This window comes from Triturus cristatus, chromosome 12, assembly GCF_964204655.1.
Source record: "Triturus cristatus chromosome 12, aTriCri1.1, whole genome shotgun sequence".
Classification (NCBI taxonomy): domain Eukaryota; kingdom Metazoa; phylum Chordata; class Amphibia; order Caudata; family Salamandridae; genus Triturus; species Triturus cristatus.
The window spans coordinates 367,865,395-367,890,028 of NC_140595.1; the positions used below are offsets into that span (position 1 = coordinate 367,865,395).

General features: G+C 42.7%; 1 protein-coding gene across 1 annotated transcript in view; it reads left to right on the forward strand.

The window, feature by feature from the left end:
- Positions 1-24,634, forward strand: part of CDH8 (cadherin 8) — an 815,205-nt gene that overhangs the window by 27,359 nt on the left and 763,212 nt on the right. The window contains exon 2 of the mRNA XM_085636856.1: positions 18,671-19,123. Within this exon, the coding sequence (XP_085492982.1) occupies positions 18,872-19,123 (252 nt within the window). The 5' untranslated portion in view covers positions 18,671-18,871. The remainder of the gene's footprint in view (positions 1-18,670; positions 19,124-24,634) is intronic.

Below are 24,634 nucleotides of genomic sequence, written 5' to 3' on the forward strand. Positions count from 1 at the left end.
AGAATAACAGGATGTTCAGCGTCGTGGCCGCGACTCGAACCCAGTTCCCCATCTTCGAGGACGATCGCCCTAGCCGTTAGGCCAAATCCTCTCCCCATATAACTATGGAAGTCAAGCTGATGCAAATGCCTTTGGGTTTATCATGCTACACTAGTGGCACATTATTTCTAGATCAGTTGCCTGTTGGACTGTAGACAGTGGCATAGCTAGACATTTGACCGCCCGGGGCAGTCCCTGTATTTGCCGCCCCGCGGCAGCCGCATTGAAGGGAGGGAGGGGTGGTGCAGGCAATTCCTAGGATTGCTGTTCCGCAATGGCCACACTTAAGAGCGGGGAGGGGGATTCGTTGTTGATTGCCGCCCCAGACAGCATTAAAGAGCTGGGGGAAGTTCCCGCCCCCAAAACACATGCTGCCCTGGCCAAACCACCCCCGCCACCCACCCACCTTTGCTACACCACTGACTGTAGAGATCAATAACAACATGGCAAGTGAACTGTGATTTCAGCATCTTAAAATGAATATTCTAAAGAACAAAACTTGTAGTCCTCTCAAAAACTGGAAAAGAGCATCAGGTTACAGGGAACGGAGGACATGAAAACTAGATTCTGTATCACAGTGATACAAAGGCATAAATGGCTGAAGCAGGAAATCATATTATACATCAAATGAATCAAAAACGGTGGTAGCTTGAATAAATTTCATCATGCTGTTGGTGGGCACTAAGCCAATGGGGCGTTATATTCAACTCCCTTAATCACACTGACTGTTTTTGTATGGTGTTGTGTGCATGCTCTCATCTTCACAGAAATGCGCTCAATTAAATGCAAACATTTGGAAATCTCCTCTTAATATACAATAATCACGCCTCGCTTCAACGTCTGGGCTTTAAAATGAGATCCATATGGGTCACTTCTACGCAGTAATATTGATAAAGAGTGTTTGCAGCTTAGAAGCACTACATATGATGCAGATTTCTCTATTAAGTGATAGTACAAGTAACACATGAAAGAATTTGTAAATACAACTGGAATCCCAAGCTATGGAAATACTACTTTCACCGCCCATGTTGGATAAGATATGGAGTGTGAGAACTGTACACAGTTTTAAAGTCGGTGAAAGGAAAGCATATTGGGGTCTTGTAGTACTACACACTAGGGCCATATTAAACATATCTCACAGTGGTTTATTCAAGGACTGACTGCAGTCAATGGTGAAAGTTAGGCTGGAAAAGATAGCTATTGAGGCTGTAACTAGGGTATATTGGTCAACAGTGTGAGGAAAGAAAGTGCAGTGTTCTGTTTGTTTGTTGAATCCAGCACACAGACTAGTAATACATACTTGAAGTCTTTGTTTAACTATCAACATATAAGAATGAAAAAAATATGCATTAATGCTGCTGTACTCACAAAAAGGCCTTAAAACGTACATTAAACTTATTAAAAATGACTTAATTGGATCAGGTAAAGTTTATATTTGATTAAACTGCCTGTATTTATTGATTGTAATTAGCTAATGTTTGAGGGTCTGTTTATATTTTGCTATGACTGCATGCTGAAAGTCGAACATCATAGAAAGCAATTCATTTATTAGACCAGAAAGTTGCATCTTCTGCATTGCTGGCCCGGAGACGGTATTTGAACAGTAGTGCCACATTGAACTGAACCTTATTCATGAGTTGAACAGTATATTTTTTAACTCAAAACAGAGCCTGTAATTTCCGGAGTCTCGTGTGAAGAACGTTTTGAGAAAATCTGCATTCATTTCTTCAATATGCCTTCAAGTGCTTTGAGCAAATGCTGCAGATTCAATCTACAATTTTGAATTGAAGAAGCTGAATATATATTGCAAAAATAATATACTTTTGCTTTCGACATACCTATAGAAGCAAACCTCAAGCTAACGTAAAACATTGAAGTCCCTATGCGATCATATTTTAAGTATCTCAATTGATATTACTTGTTTATATGTTTCTTTAGTTGCATAAGCTTACCAAAGGGGCGGCTCCTCCATGTGGGTGGAGGAGCGTCGCCCCACTGCTTTCTCGCAGCACGAGAAGCAGAAATATAAAATGGTATTATAAATACCATTTTATGTTTCTGCTTCTCGCACTGATAGAAAGCAGAAGTGTTTAGTTGGGGGCGGGCGGTGGGGGTTACTGCTCTAGTGCAGGGGAGGAGTGGCTTGGCCACTGATGAGGACACAGACTGTTTGGTCGGCCCTCTGGGGCCGACCAAGCCAGTCATGCGCACTCTGGCTTTTCTCCATGTAGGCTGCATGCAGCCTACATGGAGAAAACGGCCTCCCCATTGACGCCAGATGGGTCAGCGTCCTGACCAATTGGCTCAGGGGAGGGGAGGGAGGCTTCCTGCTTCCAGGAGAGGAGCAGACACGACGTGGAACCGGGCCAGCAAAGGTAAGTTAAGGTTTTATTTTTTTTATTTTAATTTGAAATTAAACCTCCACCCCTCCCCGTGCGGCCCACCCCCCACCCGTGAGTCATGCCGGCCGCGACTGCCTGGAACAAATTCCCTGAATGCCGGTTTTGATTATTCTAAATCCACTGAGATAATGACACCAGGGGCCCAGTTAACTTGGATGGTCGTGGTATTAACAGGAATTATGATTTTAAATCTTAAAATCACATTGGAAAGGGGTATACTGGACAAATAGGTGATTTGGGCCAGTTTGCCTTCGTATTTTAGCACTATGCCCTGATATTTAATCTAGAGACTTTTCAGCTGTTTTTAGCAGCTAAAATTGCCGGGTGACTTACCACAGATCTGTGGTGGTCCCCTGAATCTCATAATGCCAATGAGGCTGGCTAAATCACAGGAGCCTACACAATTCAAAAGGACCTTGTATTTAGGTCACTGGCGGATGGGATATGCCGTTAAAAGTGAGCAATACTCTCCAAGGAAGAAATCTCTGTGGATTTTTAGTGACAGAATAAAATATTTACAGAAAAACATTGAAGCGTTCTTCAGCAATTCAATGCAAACAGAATTATTCCTGCTGAAATATTCCCTCGGAGAGTGAGAAAGAGGTTTGGGTGTGCGAAGAAAAACAAGGAAAGCAATGAAAATGAAGCGGGAAAAGAAAAATTAGAAAAGAGAGTCAAAACAGGGGTGGATGATTCAACCCCTGTCCACCATAAAAAAAAGAATTTATGACTTGGGAAACGACATAAAAACATAGGCGTGAAGCAGTAATCATGTTTTCATGTCAATATTTCAACCTAGCTCTGGATTTTCAGCCTCCAATTAACTCTTGCTGGTGCACCTTAGAAATGGGGTATAAAAACTAACCCATCAACCATTTCACATAAATCCCCAAATAAAGGTTTGTGGCAGTGGCGGTCCTTCATACCCCACATTGCCTTGTTTGCTCCTGAAATAGCTGTAAGCTAAGCTAGTCGCAAGGTTATTCAGTCTTTATTCCATCCCTTGATTTCCCTAATCAATAAATTACCTGCCAGATAAAAATAAGAAACACAACTATGCAGCTTCAAATAGGCGAGCATTGCATGATTCTCTTTTTAATGGTGGCTAGCAGCAGCAGCCCCTGTCAATCTTACTCGCCCTGCTGTGCAGTCATTTTGTCTTCAGGAGCCCTGTCCTAAAATGCTGGCATGTTTTAGCTCTCTAAATGGCACTGATATTTGAAATGATGTAATACAAACTCATAAAAGATGATTGCTCTGGCAGACCAGATTGGCATCACCCAAAGCTATTAAATCTGTCAGTGAGAAAGAGATCTGTTTCTGTACAAGGAAAATCACTTTAATCAGTGGACTGTAGAAAGTGGAAAATGACTCCAACCTGCATTATTCCTCTCACTGTACAAACACATAGATTATATGTGCAGCAGATTTCACCCGACAAGTGTAAATAATTTGCAATTCCTTTGTGATTATTTGTATAAAAACAGCTAGTTCATGTTCATGTAGGTTTGAATGTGCCACAACGTGCAGCGGGCCCTTTAACGGCAGATATGATTTTTTTTTATTTGGTTCATGAGATAAACTTAAATTAATGTATACACACAGGGGCATATTTATGAGAGTCTTGCATCAAGTTTGTACCACGCAAAGTGGTGCATGCGTGATGCAAGCCTCTAAGTCAGATTTATGGAGCCACGTAAAGCCACGGCTTCATATATCTGGAATAAGGCAACACAGTGCAAATCGCTGTGTTGTCTTACACCGGCAAAGGAGGTGTTCCATGGGCTTTGCAGTGGGTGTTCCCATGCAAATCCCATTGTTTTTTATGCATTCCTAGATTTACCAAACCTGGGAATGTGTCAAAAAGATAGGCCTCCCCAGGTGGTGGTGTAAAGACGAGAAATATCTTTACTTCTCCCAGTTCTTTCCTCTTTCTATGTGTGCTGCATTCTGGATTGTTTTTGTGCAGGAAGGTGTTCCTTCCTGCAAAAAAAAAAATCCTGCCTACAACACAAGCAACCTTGCAAAATTGGTGCAGGGGTGCCTGCTTTGGAGCTAGACTTCCGAAACGGCACCAGAGCAGGGGGAAAGGACAGGAATGCACCAAATTGCTTAATACAGCACATTCCTGCCCTTTCCCAGTGATGCAGGGCAACACAGTAAGGTGACTTGACTTGCTGCACTGCCCTGTGCCATTATTTTCATAAATATGCCCCGTAGTTTGCTGTTTTCCCAAACGGTATTCCATATTTCCCAAAACATATTTCATTCTCTGTCAAATTGGTAGACTCATGTGTAAAAAATATCTGGATGTCTCAGGTTCATGAACTTGGTCGGTTTTATATTTGCATGTTGTTTTGTTGGTAATAATCAAATCAACTCATGATTGTTAGTCGGACATAATACAACGGAAATAAACAGGAAATAATATGGCCCAGATTTACTAATGCTTTGCACCGAGTTTGCGATACATCTGTAGACAAACCTAAAGCAAATTGTTATGCAGGAATGTACTAACCAACTCAGATCAAGATTTCTGTTGGATATTGTCCCCAAGTAATGCTAAGTTGCACTATTAACTGCTTTGTCTTACTTTGCCTCAAGGGGGCACTCTATGGTTAGTACACAGGTGTCCCTAATCTACCACCCAGGGGTTTTGATGCAAATCCCTGTCCACCAACATTCGGAGACAGGAATTTGTGCCAAAATCTTACCCCTCCCCAAGGCAGGCATAAGGAGAAGAAATGTTTTAATTTCTCTTGGTTGTTTCTACTTTGCATGTGTGCTGTATTGTACAGCACACCTACAAAGCAGGGAAAATAAATATAAAGGACAGTTTTTGCATTGGAAGTGTCCCCTTCCAGTACGAAATGTATTCCTTACAGAAGCCACAAAACCTTACACTCTGGTGCAAGGGTGTGAGCGTTGGTCCATGGCAGCCTAAAGTGCTCCAGCGCAGGGAGAGATGAAAACTGTGCCATATCTTAGTAGGTACGCTTAGCCACGGCCCGTATAGGGCGTGCTACCGGGGCGGTGACGTGGGGCAGGGGAGGGGCAGGGTGGGGGGTTGTAAAATGCGGCATACGGCCGATTTCAGGTAAGTAACAGGAAAAAAAACCTAATTTTGTTGCGTGCGCAGCATCGCCAAATGCGATGCAGCGCGCGCTACAAAATTCGGGTTTTTTCCCCCGTTACTTACCTGAAAACGGCCCTTTGCCGCATTTTACAACCCCCCACCCTGCCCCTCCCCCGCCCCACGTCACAGCCCCGGTAGTATGCCCTATACGGGCCCTGGCTGGGTATGCTGCTTCTCTGCTCTCTCCCTTGCATGCAAAACAGCTCAGCAACTTTAGCTGTTGTGCTGCATTGCATCAAATTCCATATATCTGGGCTTCTATGACTACTTTTGTGACAGATGTTAAATCATTTTCAAAACAGACTGTGACTCTGTTTGAATCCATTTTGAAGTAGACAGGTCTCCGTGGTCCCTCATCGGGAGTTAGATGAGTTCTAGTCATTCATATTACTGATTTCCTGGTATGTCCAAAATTTTGAGTATCAGAAGATGGAAATGTGTTGGGATTGAGGGCCTATTTATTAATTAAAGGGGCCGTCTAGTGTAAAGAAAAGAATAACCGAGTTTTTTTGCCGAGCCCTGCATCTTTAGGTTATTCTAAGGTCTTTTAATGATGATGTCAGCAGAGGACTTAAAATCGGTCATGACATCATTTAGCAGGCAGCATTTTTAACTGGTGGGGGCAGCGTGGCCCTGCATAGAATCCCCAACTATCCCTGAAAGGCCAGTGGTAACAAAACCAATTCTAACCTGCATGTTTTTGTGTTCATCAAAGCACTTAGGGGCAGATTTATGTTGCACTTGCGCCACTTTTGCGCTGCCGTTGCGTCACTTTTGTGACGCAGCAGCGGCGCAAATCCTGCGCCATGGTGCGGGGTATTTACAACGTGACGCATCTGGGAGATGCGTCACGTTGTAAAGCCCTGCGCCACATGTAGGCGTTCCAGGGCAGGTGGGGGCGTTCCGGCGCAGGAACGCCTCCTAAAAGTGGCTGAGTGAAATCTACAAGATTTCACTCAGTCACTTTTAGGCCCATGCTGCGTCAAAACCCTGCGCCTGCTTGAAGCAGGCGTAAGGATTGACGCAGCATTGTAAAGATAGAGCCCCCCAGAGCATTGCTGGAGCTGCGTCGCGCTTGCAACGCAACTCCAGCAATGCGCCACTTTTACGGCACAGATGCGTCACGCATCTGTGCCGTTTTTGCCCCATGGTGCGCCGCATTATAAATGCGGCGCATCCACGGTGGCGTAGCTGTGGCGCATAATAACTGGTGCATACCTGCTGATATGCAGGGATGCGCCAGTTATTATAAATCTGCCCCTAAATCTATTTCATTGCTGTTCAAGTAGATGCAGCTACTCAAAAAAGCATCTGCTGACAATCTGGTGGGTTATTTTTTCTAGGTGAGGACAGGTCAATGAGAGTTATCATAATGTATTTTTATTATTATTTTGGGATAGTGCTAACAAACACCCATTGGGTCCCTTGGCGCTATTGCAAACTATAACATCAAAATCACAAGCTCAAAAGTTTAGCCAGAAACCACTAACTAATATGAACTACCAGGATATAAGCCCTTTTACAAATGTTAGATGATTCAATTCACATAAAAGACCAAAAGGAAAGTTGTTCCAGTTAGATGTACCTTTGTACTTCAACTCATCTGAAGTGAAACTTAAGAGAGAAACATTACCCTCATCCACGACTTTTAGGGGGCCCTCTCTGATGCCCACCTGTATCTACTCTGACCATCTTGAATGCCTGAAACTTGAATAACTGTGATGGAGGAGCCTGTAGTTCGCAGCATTACCTTAGAGATGTTTTGTTGACTCACTAGGATCTTACTAAAAAACTGCAAGGTTAATGTGAAGCGGTAGATGAAGCTGAGACTCTTGGACCATCACAAGTTTGTATTCATTCTTGGGATGGTAATAGCATGTTTTAGAACTTCCAGAACATTTGCCTGCAAGCGGTGAGCAATAAAAACTAAGGGTCCCATTTATGAAAAGTGACGCATCGCTGCGTGAAAACAGGGATGCGTCCCTTTTCATTTGCCCTCCTTGTGACATGCTGGATGCATCATATTCACAGAATGACGCATCATGTTGCAAGGAGTTACAGATACATCAGAATTTCTGACGTATCTATAGGCGCAAAAATGACGCATTGCTGGAGTGCGTCACAAAAGTGACGCAACTTCAGCAATGGGTCAATTCACATGGGCAAGTACCATTTCAAATGGGCATGCGTCAGTCTTACGCCTGCTGTGAGGCAGGCGTAAGATATTGACGCATTTGCATCCTAGAAGTGGCACAGTGAAATCTCATAGATTTCACTACGTCACTTCTACGAGGCTTACTTGCGTCGGAACGCACACCCTGCATATATTATACCTGGCGCAGGAATAATGTGGCGCAGGGGTTTACAAAGTGACACATCTACCTAGATGCGTCACTTTGTAAATATGACGCAACATGGTGCATTTTTTACAACGCTGGTCCTTCACAAAAAGTGACGCACCGGCGGCGCAAAAGTGACACAAGGGCTCTTAAATAAGCCCCTAAGTTGACATCTGGCAGCAAATGTATGTTTAGAGTTACTGCTCTCTCAATTAGTACATAGTACAGTCAGCTGAGTGTATGATTTAATATCCATGACTGTTTCCTTGGTATGGGCTTTTCTGACTTGTTTGAAGGCAGCAATGTAGGCTTGTAGACATGGAGAAGTGCCTCTTCCAGTAGGTCATTAATTGGATTTTAATTGCCTCTGTTTTAATTTCTTTGACATATCCAATCTAATGATCGTCACTATCCTTTGGCTGCTATTTGACCCTTTTATGTCCTAATACTGTTTGGATTCAATGACATATATCATGAAGGACATAGTTTTGTACATGTGGGAAAGGACATTTTTTGACCTAATATTTTCCTCCACCCTTGAAAGTGAGGTCAACATATGATTGTAAACCTTTTCAAATTCCTTGCCTTGCCAATGTTTTTGACATTTGATAGGGTGCTTATTGTACATGTGACCTGGGTCTAGATTAGCCAATAGACTGGAATAGCTTCTGGGTCAACAATGTAAATATTTACTAGAGAATTTCGAAAGCAATGTGTAGATTTGATGACATCCATGTTCACCGGAACGTTGTTGTATGCTTCCTCCCTTTGTCTTGAATCAACTGGTTATGAATGCTCTGGTCCTGCATTTGGTTATTGGATTGATAAAATGATGGATAAAGGAACTGTCATTGCCTGATTTCTCTTAAATGATGTTGAGTGGTATTGATAGACTTATTTGAGTTAAAGGTTAGATGTTCAAAGGAGGTGGCGGGTGAGCCATTGAATTTTGTTCTTAAAAGACCAAACACAGAAGATTAGCTGTTTGAAAACAGATTCATTGTGTTCTGCTTGTAAGAGATACTTGCTTTTCTATTTTATACGCTATTGTCATGCCATGCATTTTCGTAAAGAACGCACTGCCATTCTGGGGCCATATTACATAAAGTGCGCTGGGGTGCAATTGGCGTTTGTGCTCACTTTGCACACCCCCGGGGCACTTTGGTAGAACAGAAGAGGCTGCAGATGCTTGTGAAGCCCCTTTTGTAATAACCATGGCAATGGTGCACATAAAGCGCCAGCACTATCTGGAGGGGGGGCGTTTCCTCATTGGCATGGGGGCGTGCCCCATGCAAATGAGAGAATCCCTTTGCCTCTGCGCCTGCGCCGTATTACAGGCGTGGGTGCAGAGGCAAAGAAGTCCTCGGGAGGCGCACTGAGAGTTGGCCATCTAAAATGTGCTGCACTGTCAGTGCGCCACCTGATGGCAGCCCTCTGGAGGAGAGAAAGGGGGTCCCATGCACCCCCAAGACATCCCCTTGCAGGCAGGCCTACAAGGAGATATCTAATCCCCTTCAAAAGAGCAGGCGGTTTGCCTCCTGCGCTGTGAAAACACAGAGCGGCTGTAAAGCAGCCGCTCCATTTTTCAGCGGACTGCCCTGCCCCCAGGGCAGCACGAGTTTGCAGCTGCCCTGGAGGCAGCGCATTCATGGTAATAGGGTGCATTTTCACTGTTTGCACCGACGCACCTTTTTAAAGGTGCGCCCGGCGCAAACGATGAAAATGTGCATTTACCATAATACGGCCCCTGGCCTTTAAGTATTCAGGAACATAGTTCTGCTTCTGCAGTACTGCACCTTTTTATGTGGGAGGCGACTTTGCAGTCCTTCTGACTGTGCCCGACCTGTTTTTTTATGTAACAGAGAAGACAATGTTGTTCTTGCCTCTCGGCAGATATTGTGTTAGTGGGGGAAGATTGCATTGCTACTGCCCAAGTGAATGGGGTTGTTGATTGTGAGAACCTTACACTGAGGCTGTACATACTACATGGATGTTGCACGTGTTAGAGTAGCATGAGGTGGGGAGCTATGTCTTCTTCTGCCTGTCTGAGTTAATGTTGCATGACTGCTGCTCATGTTGTGCCTCATTTTGTAGGTGGAAAAAATCATGCACAGTTGCTGATTGCACACTTCCACACTATGTTTTGTGCGTATTTGTCGAGTTTGTCTTCATACTGTAATTAATTTCCTTTATCTCAGTCGGGATACTTCCCTTGAGGTATCATTAAATCCCGCAAGGAATTTTATAGATTGATACTGACAAGTTATTGTGTACTTGTGCTGATAGTGACATGTGAATGCCTGTTGATGGTTAGTTTAAAATGCTCTCTGATAGCGTAAAGTGGCATTGCTTGCTACATGGCGAATTCTTCTGTTTTTCATAACAAATTTGTTGGAGAGCCATCTGTTATCTGTCTTATCAAAAGTTGTTTTGCATTTATACCAGCTATATTTCAAAATATGATTCTGGCCGCGTGCCATTTACTGAAATGATTTGACCTCTGTCCCACTATTAACTTCCCACGAAGCAGAGTCTGTGGCTCTTTAAAGACATACACATTTATAAACAGAGGAGAAACTTGATTTTTTTTAAAAGAAAATGCAAGATGACACAATACTCTTTCTTACAAGAGTCGAAATAAATCACTAGTCTCCTGTGTGTTTGGAGCTCTTCGCTACAGAAATGAATACGATCGAAGCAGACATAACTGTATGAGACCTGGTATCTAGATAGAGATAATGGCACAAAGTTACAATTGTATATGCTCCTTGTAAAACACCACTAAAAACATTTGAAATTGGATTATCTCCCACCAGGATCTTTCACCATAGACCTAGAGGTTAAACCCTTTATTCTAACATTTACGAAGGACAAACCTTCCTACATTTTTTGATCATCCTCTCTTGGTTAGCCATCATGAGTTCCACCCAGAGAGAAAGTCTTGAAATTTCATGGGAATGAGAACGTGCATTGCATAATTAGCGACTAAAAACTCACATTCTCACAATTTGATTTGGGAATTTTGTGTCATGATAACAAGCTAAGAACAACTTTGTCAAGTAGACGTTCGAATGTACTGTCCCTTTTGCTATTTCGCAAGCTGAAAAAAAGGCAGGTAGCGGATTCCCAATGCGCCTCCCACTCCGTAAGGTATCCTCAGTACAAGCGGTATCCATCTGCTCATCGTTGTAATCACTTGGATGTCTCTCTGTATCTCTTTGCTAACATCACACCAATTTCCTTCTAGGTTCCAATTAGATTCTTTAGTAGCACTTGTGCAGCACCAGTGGTCCTCATGGGAATGTAGAAGTCATCACCTCAGCCTTCCAATGTGACCTGAGCTGCATGGAACGGCAGACTGAGGGTCGCCACAATGACATGGTGGGACTAAAGCCTCCAGCACTGTAAGATCAATGCAAAGAGTCTATGAGAAATTGCCAGTATCTCGAAGAAAACAATGATCGTACTACACAGTTGGGTCAGGTGATGTGTTGTAGGGCACCATGCTCAGCACCTGGATCTGGATCCGCACAGCCTGAACTGCGATGGCATTTATGCGGTTCCAGTCATACAAAGGGTTGTTCCATGATCATTGGGGAGCATTGAATGGGGGAGTGGGGCAATAAAGGGGCTATGCAGTTACTGGAAAGGGGCAAAGACATGATTTGTTAACTGCTGTTTCCAAGATGGCGGTGGGTTCAGTGAACACTGCCTGAGGTTATCAAATCTAAGATGAGGTTAAGTTTTTTCATGTGATTTCAGTTCGTGTTTAAATTGTGTATAAAGGAGACATCAAAGATTGTTAGATACATTAAATGCAATTGCTCCCTTAATTTGCGTCACATCCGTTGCCGCATTGGTTCTATTTTGTTCCTGGTTTTGCTTCTTAAATTTGGAGGTTCCTTTTGACTCCCTGCTAAATGTCTTCTCCTAGTTCTTTTCTCTTACCCGATTTCAGGCAGAGATTTGTGCCTTGATATTTATTTCTGCATTATTCATTATCTTAAATGAAGAATAACAAGATTGTGTAGGAGAGTTTTTAGCCGATTGTTGCTTTTCCCCTAGTAACGTGCATCCTTTTAAGGAGACACTTGACACTTTTCACATGAATTATTCTCTGCAGGGCGGAAGGAGGAGCTTCTCTTTCCTTGGACAATCAAGAAGGAGACTTAAAAGAAGTTCTCGTAGTGCAGGCCTTGACAACCACCTGGACGCATGATGTTTCTTTGAGAAATAATAAGCAGGTGTCTAGCGACACTTCAGATCATAAGCATGTACTCACTTAACAGCATATTGTATTTCATCTTGAATTTGCCCCCTTTCATGGCGTTGGTGCTCCCTCTGTGCTCAAATATTATAAGTGCTTTCAAATAGTCTTTGTGGAATACTTTGTGAACAATTCACTTATAACATAACAACAAATAATACATCAGTTGCATAGCATTTCATAACAGGATTTTCCGTGCAGGTTTGGATCCTACACTGATATATAATTACTTCCCAACCCCTGTACCAGCAAGTCCAAATTTAAGTTTGCTATTCACAAAAAAATAATTTTCACACATAAATGCACATAAAATACGATCAACGTGATGTCATTTTATATGGGTGTGCCTTGAGCATGCACGCCTAAGTGCACCATTGCGTACGCTATTTGGAGAGAACTATTCTCCACCTGCAACTTACAGGGCATCAATACTGTTCCTGTTCAGAGTGGTGCCTACTTTCTTCTCTAGCACAAGCTCTCCAAGAGCACTGTGCATTTCTTTGAGAGCTGTGTCCTTCTTCCAGGCAGCATGTGTGCATTTCATGTTCTTTATGAACAGCGTGGAATGTCTTTGATATCTTTGTACTTCAAGACACGACTTGCTCATTGTCAGCTCTTTATGAACAGTGTGGTATTTGACATCTGTGTGCTCTTTTCAAACAGTGCACTCAGTGTGTAGTGCACATTATGTGTCCTTGTCAGGAAAGATGCAGTGAGGTCCATTTCCCCTGAGTGTCTTGTGCTCCCTGCAAGTATTGTGTGGCCTGAGGAGCTTATCCCATTTTGATGAGTGGTGCATTCCATTATCTTGCAGTACACTGCACACAATTTGGGAAGATCAAGATCTCTTTGAAGAGTGTGCACCAGGGTGCTCTCCTTTCATTTGCTTTGTTTGCTGAAGGCACATGTGCAGGCTTATGCACTGACACGAGCCTTCACTGGTGTTCTCCCTTTCCAAGGTATGTGCTCTCATCAGGCAGTAGCATAAGATTTCTCAATGAACATTCTACTTGACGAGTGAAGGCTGTCTTTGAGCAGACACACTTGACTCCAAAAAGATGTTGCCCTCTCTTAAGATGTACTCTCTTTTTCATAACAGCTTACACTTCTTGAGACAAGGCCCTTTGATCAGATTATATTGCATTTGAGAAGTGTGCTGTCTTTGAATAGTGATTCCTCTTTCGGCTACTGTGGGGAACTATTGACTAAGTGAGAAAATATGAACTGATTCACTCATCCAAGCAACACATCTCAATGAAATATTGCACCTGATTCAGATTTTGTTGGAGTTTGTCTGTGCAGAGGTCAATATTCTGAGTTTGCTGGTATTTATCAGTTCAATACTCTTTATTTTGGCATTTTGTCATAAAAGAGACAATAATACAGACAAAAAATATATAATACAGATCATTACAATCAAGTTAAAATTCCTTACGGAAGCAAAAGATTAAAACCGCCAAATGAAAAACTTATGCGAGGAGAAAACGTTAAAACATTATTCTTACCCTTATATGTACATATATAAATTGACTCAGTAAGAATATTTTGCAATAGATACAATGCTTGTTAAAATATTGAACTGAGTCCAAACATACAGGGGCTGGTTAATATATAAAATGCTCAGCACCATTTCCCCCCGGAACCGAAAGAAATTTCCTCCTAGTAAACCACTCTGCTAGTAAATACCTTGAAACTGCAAAAGCAATGGGTTGACTAATATCTGACTGTCATACTGTACAAGCGGAGGTATGCTGAGTAAAACCTAGGTTCTTGCAGATGGGTATCAGCCATTTGGCCCTAAACCTACCATAAAATGGGCAGACAAAAAGCATACGAGCCACAGTTTCCTCGGTATAACCACAAGAGGGAGAGGACAACTCTTCTGGGCCAGCGGAATCTACCCATGTTGATGTAAAAGTATGAAGTAGAAGTGTTCCATGCCTGAATTGAGCTTGCAGTTTCCTTGGCAGACTTGGTACTATCTCATCTAGAAATGGCTATGCCAAATAGGAATCCTTCTCCAACATAAATGAGCTGGTTAGAGTACCTAAAGCCTGTGATGATAATAACAGATCTAACCTAAGACTCTTGAACCGACTTTTGAGCTCTATTTTGCTAGTCCGCAGACCTAACCCCCCCGGGTCACCCCAAATTTCACAAGGCCCATGTTCAAAAGGGTCTCTCTAAAATATTTAATCGAGGGGTTACCGCATGAACGGATGTATGTATGTATGAAAGAGTGAAAGGATGGATTATGGATGGGTGGGTAACAAAGAGAAGGGATGGACAAATGCATGGATGACTAGGTGGAAGGGAAACATGGATTGACGGAGGATGCAGAGTTGAAAGCAACAGTTTTACTTGCTCTAATGCTTCATTTGATTAGTGGTATTGTTGAAGAGTGGGGCATCTTTTTCATTTTCTGCCTACTCTCTTGCAATTAGGTGTAGTGCAATCTCACCATGTGTGAAGGAGAGAGCACAAGCGCTATCGCACTGGTTAGCAGTGGTAAGGTGCACAGAGTCCTAAAGCCAAAAAAATACTAATTCAGCGAACAGGAAGGGGGAATACCATGTCAAGGATGTCAGGTCTAACAGTGAAATATGCTGAAGGATGATAACATATTTTTTGGTAGGGTGCAATGTCAGGGTCATGGGCTTTTAAACCATAAAGGTGTAGAAAGAAGTAAATTATTATTTGAGAAAGCATTGTCGCCCTAGGACAGATTTAATGTGAAGTTCCCCCTTTCATTCTTTGAATAATGATTGAAGGTTGCAGGCATGTTCCCTATATCTAAATCTTACTGACTGACTTCAATATACGCCCAATACTTGTCACTGGTGTGCTTTGGATCTGCCAAAGTGGAGTGAATCGCCTTGTGTTTTTGTCAGTAGATTTGTGCGCCAGCTGACCAGCAGGGACAACATTTGGGTTTCAGGAGGGAAGATGAAATCGTGTATGTTGTAAAGTGCACTTCATCCATTAGATAACCACAAAACCATTCCACGAGAAAAATATACAGAGAAAATTAATAAACCATTAGTCCAATTTTATTTAAATTCACTAGCACCATTATTTAAATAGAGTTCTGAAAATAAATAACATTTACCAATGTATTTTATGAAATCTTTGATTGACTACAATTCTGCCATCCCTTTGAATACTGGGTGTTATTCTGGAAAAAGTGGCACCCTTCAAGCAAATACCATGTTGTATAAAAATATATATAAACTATATAAAATAGACAGTCTTTTAATATGCTGCTTTAATGCAGTCTCGATGCCCTGGTGACATTTACAGTGTATGCCTCTTAGTGTTCAGTCTTGGAGCTTATTGTGTTCTTTCACTGGCAGAAATATACCCACACATGGTTACCTCTCATGCACTTTGTATGAATGCTTGGTATGTGAAATGCTTCCAGTTTTGTAATTAGAGGAGTCTGAGGACTACGATGTTCCTTCCTGAAGCAAAAAGCAAACATAGTGGAATTTGGTCCCTCATGGGCCTGTTCGAAGCCTAAAGAAAATAATTGGTTTGTTTGTGGAAGTTGGTGATTTGTAATTGTTGTATGCTTATGTTAGTGTTTCTGCGTGCTGCTGCTGTTAATAAAACACTGCAAGATTTGCCTGTAGTTGTAATGGATGAAGGCAGTAATTCCCTGATGTGTTTAATGACCTAAGAATAGTACACAGCTTTTTTCCTTGTGATGTTTTGTAGCTCTTGCCTTGTACAGATATTAAATGAGCCTTAAATACACTGCAATAAATGAAGGTGAGCAAAGACAAACTGGAAGGTAATATCAGGCTTATTGTACTATCCAAGTTCTCAAACTAAGGGCCTTGTCTATGAAAACTGTCGCATCACTGGGATAAAACAGTGATGCAACAGGTTTCACTGTGCCCTCCTTGCGACACGATGGATGCGGCGTATTTAATGTACGGCACTCCATGTCGCAAAGAATGACAGATATGTCAGGAATCCTGATGTATCTGTCGGCGCAAAAGTCACGCATTGCTGGAAGTGTGTGGCAAGAATGACTCAACTCCAGCAATGCATGGGGGAAGCCTGTGCCTATGGCACTGCATCACCGTTACTCCTGCCATGAGGCAGATGTAAGGTTTTGACGTATTGGCATCCTAGAAGTGTCGCAGTGAAATCTCATAGATTTTTCTGCAACACTTCTACGACCCTTTTTTATGTGGGAATGCCCACCCTGCATACATTATACCTGACGCAGGTATAATCTGGCGCAGGGCTTTACAACGTGACGCATCTACCTAGATGCGTCACCTTGTAACTATGTCGCAACGTGGCGCATGTTTTACGCCGCCGCAGGATCATGAAAAGTGACGCAACGCCGGCGCAAAAGTGTTGCAGGGCCTACATAAATAAGGCCCTAAGGATGTGAAAACTTCACCGCAACTGATTTGTGAAAGTGGAAGTTATTTGTGATGCAACCTATGCACTACTCGGTCGCAACTCAAATTGCCCAATTGCAGATCATCGTAAAATGCATAAATAATATTTGACAAGCCACATTTTGTGACCACCAAGGAAATAGCTGTAAAGGACAGCAGTCCAGCATTCCAGCATTTGCTTTCCCAAATGGAAAGTAGTCTTTTTTTTAAAAGCAGGCTGTGTCTGTTAAAGAAATGCAAACTGCTTTTAAACAAGCATTTGCAATGCAATAGGTCTCGCATTTGCGACAGTTTAAGCTATTTGCATTGTAAATGACAATGCCTTTTATTTATCTGTTTTGATAATTAACACATAAATAAAAGGCCTTGTCATTTACAATGCCAATACCTCAAACTCTTTTAAATGCAGGACCTATTTCGTTTCGTCATTGTCCCGGGCTGCTTGGAAAGTGAAAGCGAGCATGGCGCTCTGAATGTTGCAGGAAAGCATATCTGCCTGCAGTAGGAGAAACTCATTAAAGAAAATAGTGCTTACAGACTAAATGATACATACCGTGTAACAACAGAATTAAAAGGGCCAGTCCTCATGGGAGGTTACAAATGAAGACAAGGCGGTTCTAAGGAGTTACAAGCCTGTTAACGAATCAGAAGCCAGCATTTACAAGGACAATGACACAAGCCAATGACAAATATGGGCGGAGAGTGTGCAGGACTTCAAGTCCATACTCAAATACAGCAGGCTTCACAGAGCAGCGCATGCGCGGCCCAGGCTAGACCTAAAAGGCCTCTCAGATGTGAACACATCGGGTGGGATGCAGTAGTCTCATGGACAACTGTCTGCCCCCTCTACGGCCATCTGACACGATGTCCAAAGGCAAAGATGTCACCTGGGACTGCTTCCCCTTTGCGAATCACTTTATTCCCCAACTTGGGAGGTTTGAACTTTTTAATGCTTTGCAACCACAATTGAGGCCACAACCCTTTGATATGCTCCTGTGTGACACACAAAGCGGAGACAAACTCTCTTTCACAACTCTTCTTAATTTTGATCAAAAAATGTAGTAAAAGCCATTCCATGGTCCATAAAGGATTTTCTAGTTTTTAAGGGGGTTTTGAAATTGTAAAAATTTATTTTGCGGTCACAAACCATGAATTTTGAGGGGCGCGGCATTGCAACTGCAAAATAACTGTGCAGATCAGGACCATTATGGATAGTTAAGGGAATGTACATTACACATATGTTTTAAGCTTGCCATTATCAATTCTGTCCGCGTTAGTGTGCAAATCCTGTATAGAGTCATTTAGTCCTTTGTGCTGAAAGTGGGTGCAAAACACCCTGGTGTAGTTATCATGTGTGATGGGTGTTATAGTGCCTAATTGAATCCTATGTGTTAAAAAAAACAAGACTGGTGAGTGAAAAAGTATTTTGTGAGAGAGTCAATTTGCTTGTTTGGCTTGAGGCATTGTCACAAGTATTTAGGAGAATTGATGGCCATTGGTGCCCATCTCCTCGTGGCCGCTGGTGGCAAAGGAGATGCAAATGACGATCAGGTCAGTTCAAAGCTGGTACTTCCATGAACCGCCCTAAGGCAGCCTTGCAGCAGAGGCACCAATGACCAACAGGGAGCACTAGTTTGTGTCCAGGGGCTGCGAACAATTGTAATTGTAATTGCATTTATATAGCGCTTACTACCCCTGACGAGGCATCAAAGCGCTTTTCGGCGAGTGGTTTAAGGGAAAGGGCAAAACAACAGCAAAATCACCTTGGACCTGACCAGTCAAAAAGCCCTGCCCATTTTATCACAAACTCAGGGGGCCAAATGACCACATTTATATCACAAGGGCCTTCACAATTTTTTTGTCTTCAATAATTTGTCAATGAAATTCTGTCCACCTGATATTTTACTCTCGATATTTTGTCCAAACACCGCTTACCTTATTTCATAGAAAAATGTAATCACTAAATATTGTCACTGAAATATTTTATTGAAACTAGCATGACCGGCATTCCTCTTGCATTTGAGACTGTTAGGCAGTCAATGCTAATTGCAATTGTCTTTGTTTTATAGGGACGTCCAATGACTGAAACCCCCAATGGGTCCTGCATTTATCATCTGAACGATACTCGGTTCCCTCATGTTCGTGGCGCTGTAAACACACGGAGGAGCTGTAAAGTGTCTTCTGCCTCATGATGAATTGGATGGCGGCAATCTGGAGGCAAGCAGAGTAATAATTCCACGTCGCCAGCGATTTGTTTAACTTGTGTAACGATGGCAGAGCGACTCGGAGAAATGTTTATGGATATGTGGACCCCATTAATAATTCTGTGGATTACCGCGCTTCCCCATGTTTACACGGCTCCCAGGAACCAGCCCCAGGTCCTGTCAACCGGCTCCAGCTTGGAACTGAGCGGCCTCGGCACAGATCAGCACGTCCTGAACCGCTCAAAACGAGGCTGGGTGTGGAATCAAATGTTTGTACTGGAAGAGTTTTATGGGCCAGAACCAATATTAGTTGGCAGGGTAAGTACGAAATCCTTTTGTTTGTGGTATGGATTAAAACCCACATTCTAGCATAAAAATGTGTTTTAACTACAAAGTTATTGAGGGCAAAACTCTAGAGAGCGGTGTTTGATGTTTATCCCTATAATGTTTTATGAATATCACGGTTTGCCGTGTGAGTGAAAACAATCGCAGTGTGTGTGTTGTGATCCCTTGGTAGACCAAAATCAGAAATATTTTCCATGCTCTCTAGACGCTGGGCTGCAGACAATCTGTTCAAACTGGTGTTCTGCTCTGCAAATGTTATGATATCCATTTTTTTGAAAACTGTTACAGGAACAGATGTATTTTTTTTTTCTAATGTCAGAGCCAGGCTTGCCATGTCTTTCTCGTCTCTAGGGAAGCGTTTCCATTTGCAAAGCTCTCCACTCCCCCCAGCTATGTGGTTATTCTTGTATTCATCATCTCGTTCTACGTGTTCTCTACCTGCTCAGAGCGAGGGCTTCCACTTATGTCTTGGTGCCTGCAAAGAAATCTAGTATTGGTGCAAATCACTCGATGCACAACCATGTCACAAAACCCACTTATTGTATCAAGGATGAGACCGAGAAAAATGGACCTTTCAAACCTGAAACTATAAAACATTTCAGCATTTGCTCCCCATCCATTATTTAATAGATGGCCACAGTGTGTGGAAAAGAGTTTTTCAGCATCATTGTTTCATACTTTTGGATGCTTGTGTACCCAGGGTGACCACAAGTGCAGCAACGCCCCCTTATGATGTTTATCAGAATTGCAGTAAATAAATAACACAATCTGGACAAAAATGGGCAATTGAAATGTAAATTTTGATTATTGCGGAAAATGGAGATCCTTCCCAAACCAGGATGGAGGGGTGTGCAGGAATATCACACTTCTCAGTTTCTTTCCCCATGCCTGACACAATTTGCATTGGCAAATGTGCCTGGAATCAGTGTGCAGCCACAGATTTCTGTGGGTATTCACGATCCCATTGGTAAAAATGTACAATAGTAAAAGTAATTTGAGATCTGTAATTAATAAAGTCGTTTTTGCAGTATACGTGTAATGAGGGTATTAGGGCATGACTAATAGTGGCCCCTGCACGATGGGATGATTTTTGCATCCAATAACATCTGACAACGAGGTGATTGGGGTTAATTGATGGAATCATTATTGCTCATTGAAACTTTTGGGGGAATAACATGCATATTTTGGTGCTTTTCACACAAAACTCTTCATGTCCCCGGATATATCGGACTCATCCCACTGTTGAATTAGGGCAGATTCGACCTGATCAAATTTAACAAAGGTGCAAGCTTTATCACATCTTGTAATGACCGGGAGCAATAAACATTGCACACATTATAACTGTGATGCCCTACAAACAGGTATTTGGTCGGGGATCACAATTTACCTGTAATCCGGCCCACAATAGTAAAACACAAGATTGACATTTGGGGGCTGGTGACTTTTGAGCTCAGGAAGAGGAGTAAAGGGTTAAATCTCTGTTTAAATAGCATCCAGTCGAGCATGAAGATTGCCAGATTTGAGAATGTGAGGTATAATAGTAACAGATGATATGGATAACTTCCAAGATTATCATGCCTCTGCAGTGATCTATACTGGTTTTTAGGTATTGTCGGCAATAAGACAATCAACAACACCTTACAGTAAACTCCACTCATTTTAACAAATTATATTGGTAGGCAGACCATGCCAGAGCAAAACTGTATGTACCTGGTGGCACCGTCCTCCTACATTTTAAAGAACTACCTCATCAGTTTCTACAGTGCTGTCTTTATGCACTTGTTTTAGCCCCTGCACGGCTTGTGACAGTATGAGTCCATCCCTGCATGTGACTCCAGCCATTTAAGAGGGTGCAAAAATAAAATGTACATTGAGGGGTTGTGTACTACATTATGGTAATGATGAAGGCTGTGGCAATGTAACTGTCAATTATTTTGCAATATAAATATGCACTATGGATTGAGTCTGTTTCGGGTTTAAATTCAATGAAAAGGACAAATCCAAAGTAAGAGAAGTGCTATATTTTTCGTGCATGCTTATTTGTGAATATATAACTCCACATAATTGTTTGTTAGCTGTGGAGCCACCACCAAACGCAATAGCAAAGCCGCAGGGCTTTAGTTAATATGATGATGACAGGTATTACCAGCTGTGGCGTAGCTAGGCCTTTTGCTGTCCGTGGTGGCCCCGGCATTTGCCGCCCGCAGAGGCTGAATGTAAGAGCAGGGGGGGCTGGCGATTCCCCCGCGATGGTCGCAGGTAAGAGCGGGGACAGTAGGCCGCCGCCCCCCCTTGCTACGCCACTGCGATGAGGTGTATTTTGATTTTTGAAAATATCTTACTACACAGGAAGATATCAAGTGTATTTTATAGTATGTCTGGTATGATGTGAGCTGAACAGAAATACGTGGTTTCACGTGATCACTTTGTTGTACCTTCTTGGGTATGATTCAGCAAATATTTTTGTGAACCAATTTATAATGAAGGTGTGGCAAAATGGCGTTTGCAATTTTATCCATCATTTATTCCGATTCACAAAACATAAGTGCTCTAAAGGGTAGCTTTGGTGTACAGACGCTAGCATTTGCAGTTCTAAATTTCATTAGAATTTTAGAAGCATAAAGTAAACTTAAAATAGTAGAAAATAGGTTAATATGGCAGATTTGTCACTGCGTAATTTGCGGATTAGACAAGGGAAAAGTGGAGCACTGGGGGTATATTTATTGGAAATGCATCAAACCCCCACAAACTTGCAAGGTTATGAACATTCACAGTCATTTTGCCTGGCCATTCGCAGCCTGAAAAATATAAAATAGGTTATGGTTGGTGGAAAGTTAAGTCAGTGCTTACTACAAACAACTTTTACCACCGTATTATGAAAATAGGACTGTGGAGGTGGCAATGTGTAACAAGAATGTTTGTGCATATTTGTTGGGTGCCATTTTTTTATAGTGGTCTTTTCTGCTGTTTTTGTGATGCTCTGCATTTATGCTGCATTATTGAACGTGATTTTGTAGTGTTTTGCTACGCTTGTGTTCTTAAGCTTCGTTCTGACTGTTCTGTAATGAAGTGCCCTATTATGTTTTATTTGTGTTGTTATATGGCTTTGTGTGTGTTATGTTTTTACTTTAGCTATGTCACCAAATACTGTTACATTTCCAATCAAAAACAGCAAATGTCTTGAAACTTCCTGTGTCAAGCAACCATTTACCACAGTCTAAGCTGGCAATCTAGCTCTATTCCAGCACCTCAACTACGCAAGACACCAATCAGCCCAAAACTGTGGCAGAGACTGGCTTAACACTTAACACAGCGCTCCCACTCCCAGTGCTCACCTTATGTGATACAACCCTTCATATTCGACCAAAACATGTGGCGCTGTATTTGATATCACTGCCTTTCATATCAGTGGCATAGCAAGGTGGTACGGTCCACCCTAGGCACATGAATTTTGGAGGCGGCGACCACCCCCCCGCTCTTACCTGCGGCCATCGCCGGGACGGCGGCCGCAGGAATCGCCAGTACCCCCCTGCTTATAGATTCAGCCGCCACAGGTGGCAAATGCGGGGGGTGTCTCTGGCTGCCTAAGTCCTAGCTACGCCACTGTTTCATATGTCCCCCCACACAACATGTGAAAGTTTGTACGTTTAGGGAGTACACTCTAGTATGTATTTCTGAATGGCAAGGCTTGTTGCCACCTTTGCTCTGCACACTTTGCAAGCATCACACACGATATATACTATTCAGAAGAGAGTATTTGTAATCCATTATTGACTAAAATGCATTGTGATTTTCACTATGTTATCTTGTTGATAGACCAAACTGACTTCTGAAACTGGCCATACTTTCTGCAAAAAAAGATGTTTCCGTAGAATGGTGTACGCTGTAGACTACAGCCGGTATACCAGCATTTGCCAATTAGTCCCCTTATTGTTGGGTTCGAGATGTGGTTTGTGTGAATATATTTAAATCAGTTGTTCACACTTCAGGTACAATAGTCGCAACTGCATGCTATCAACATTTCTTTACCAAACTGAAAAAGTTGGTCAATATTCAATATATAGATGGTAAAAGGATTTAGTTTAAATTAATTGCCGATAGTTACCCCATTTTTTCATATTGTAAAAAAACTGCCACAAGTGTATTTATGTATGTATATATCAGAGGTGCAACTAGAGCCAAATTTCGGGGGGGGCTAAGAAAACATTTCGGGGGGGGGGGCTGAATCTTTAAGCAATTGGCAGAGTGGAGCTGCAGGGGCTCTGAGAAGGGGTGAAACAACAGGAGGCCTCATTAACATGCAAATGGTCTTTTAAAGACCTGTGAAGTGCTCGGGTGCGTCCAGGAAGCTGTCTCATCCCGGGCTGCCACACACGAGGGGGGGGGGGGGGCTGAGCCCTTTGAGTCCAATGGGTGTTGCGCGCCTGGTATATATGAATGAGTTTACATGTGTTTATAAGTTTGTAAAGTTTCCAATTGGCAGTAGGGCGCTTAGTGCAATTTGATGGAGTCACGAGTTACAGTAACATTTCGGATTCTGTAAAATCTGCTTTGTCCTTAATGGGATGCAGTGCTCCGGTTAATGTGGGCTGCGAGATAATAAGAACAGACTGCAAATGTATTCAGAGCAGGAAATACAAAAGAGATTACATATTCAATGTCAAAGTCGCAGCAGGCTCAAACTGCATCGCCCGCTTGCGACCGAGAGATAATCACACAAACCATTACAATAAATGTGGCGGCGCCTATACATGTGTATGAATCATCAAAAGAAACAGAACGAGATAACACACCCCAGTATCCTTTGACAACACCATAACATAGGATGCGCCGCCAAAAATAATGTATGACCTAGGGATTCATTTGTATACACGGAAGTCGTTTTTTAAGGGTTTTAATGCAGGAAGTACCATGCTATTGCTTGGAAGACTGCTTTCACCTGCCTGTGCTATCTGGGATCTCTTTCTTCATCATCACAAATTGATATGTGAAAAGGTGAGCCTAGATTTCCGGTGTTAATGTGCCCCTTTCAGTTTCCGAGAGCGCCGTGCGGCTGAGCGGCGGTGACAACGGAGGCCCGGCCGGTGACTGACAGTCTCATTGGACTGTGCCGCCGCACGTCACGTGACGCCGACAGCCTCTCCCCACGGACTTGATTAGTTGCATGAAACTTTTCCCTGATATATGCCGCTGTACGCTCCCAGCCTCTTCTGCATGCATTTGCAACTGCCTGGCAGATGTGCGACGGAATCTGTGGCGAATCAAATGTCACAGCTCCCTCCGCGGAGACAACAGCGGAATTCGCAATGTGGCAGGCGATGAATCTCGGAGATGGCGGCCCATCGGACGCTGTGGTGAAGTGCACGAATCACTTATCATAGTTCTGCTTCTGAGCATGTTCGAGATCCCAAGGTTGACATGTAATACATATTGCCGAAAGTGTGCAAATGGAAAACAGCAGAGCTGAGAAAACAATCCTGTTCT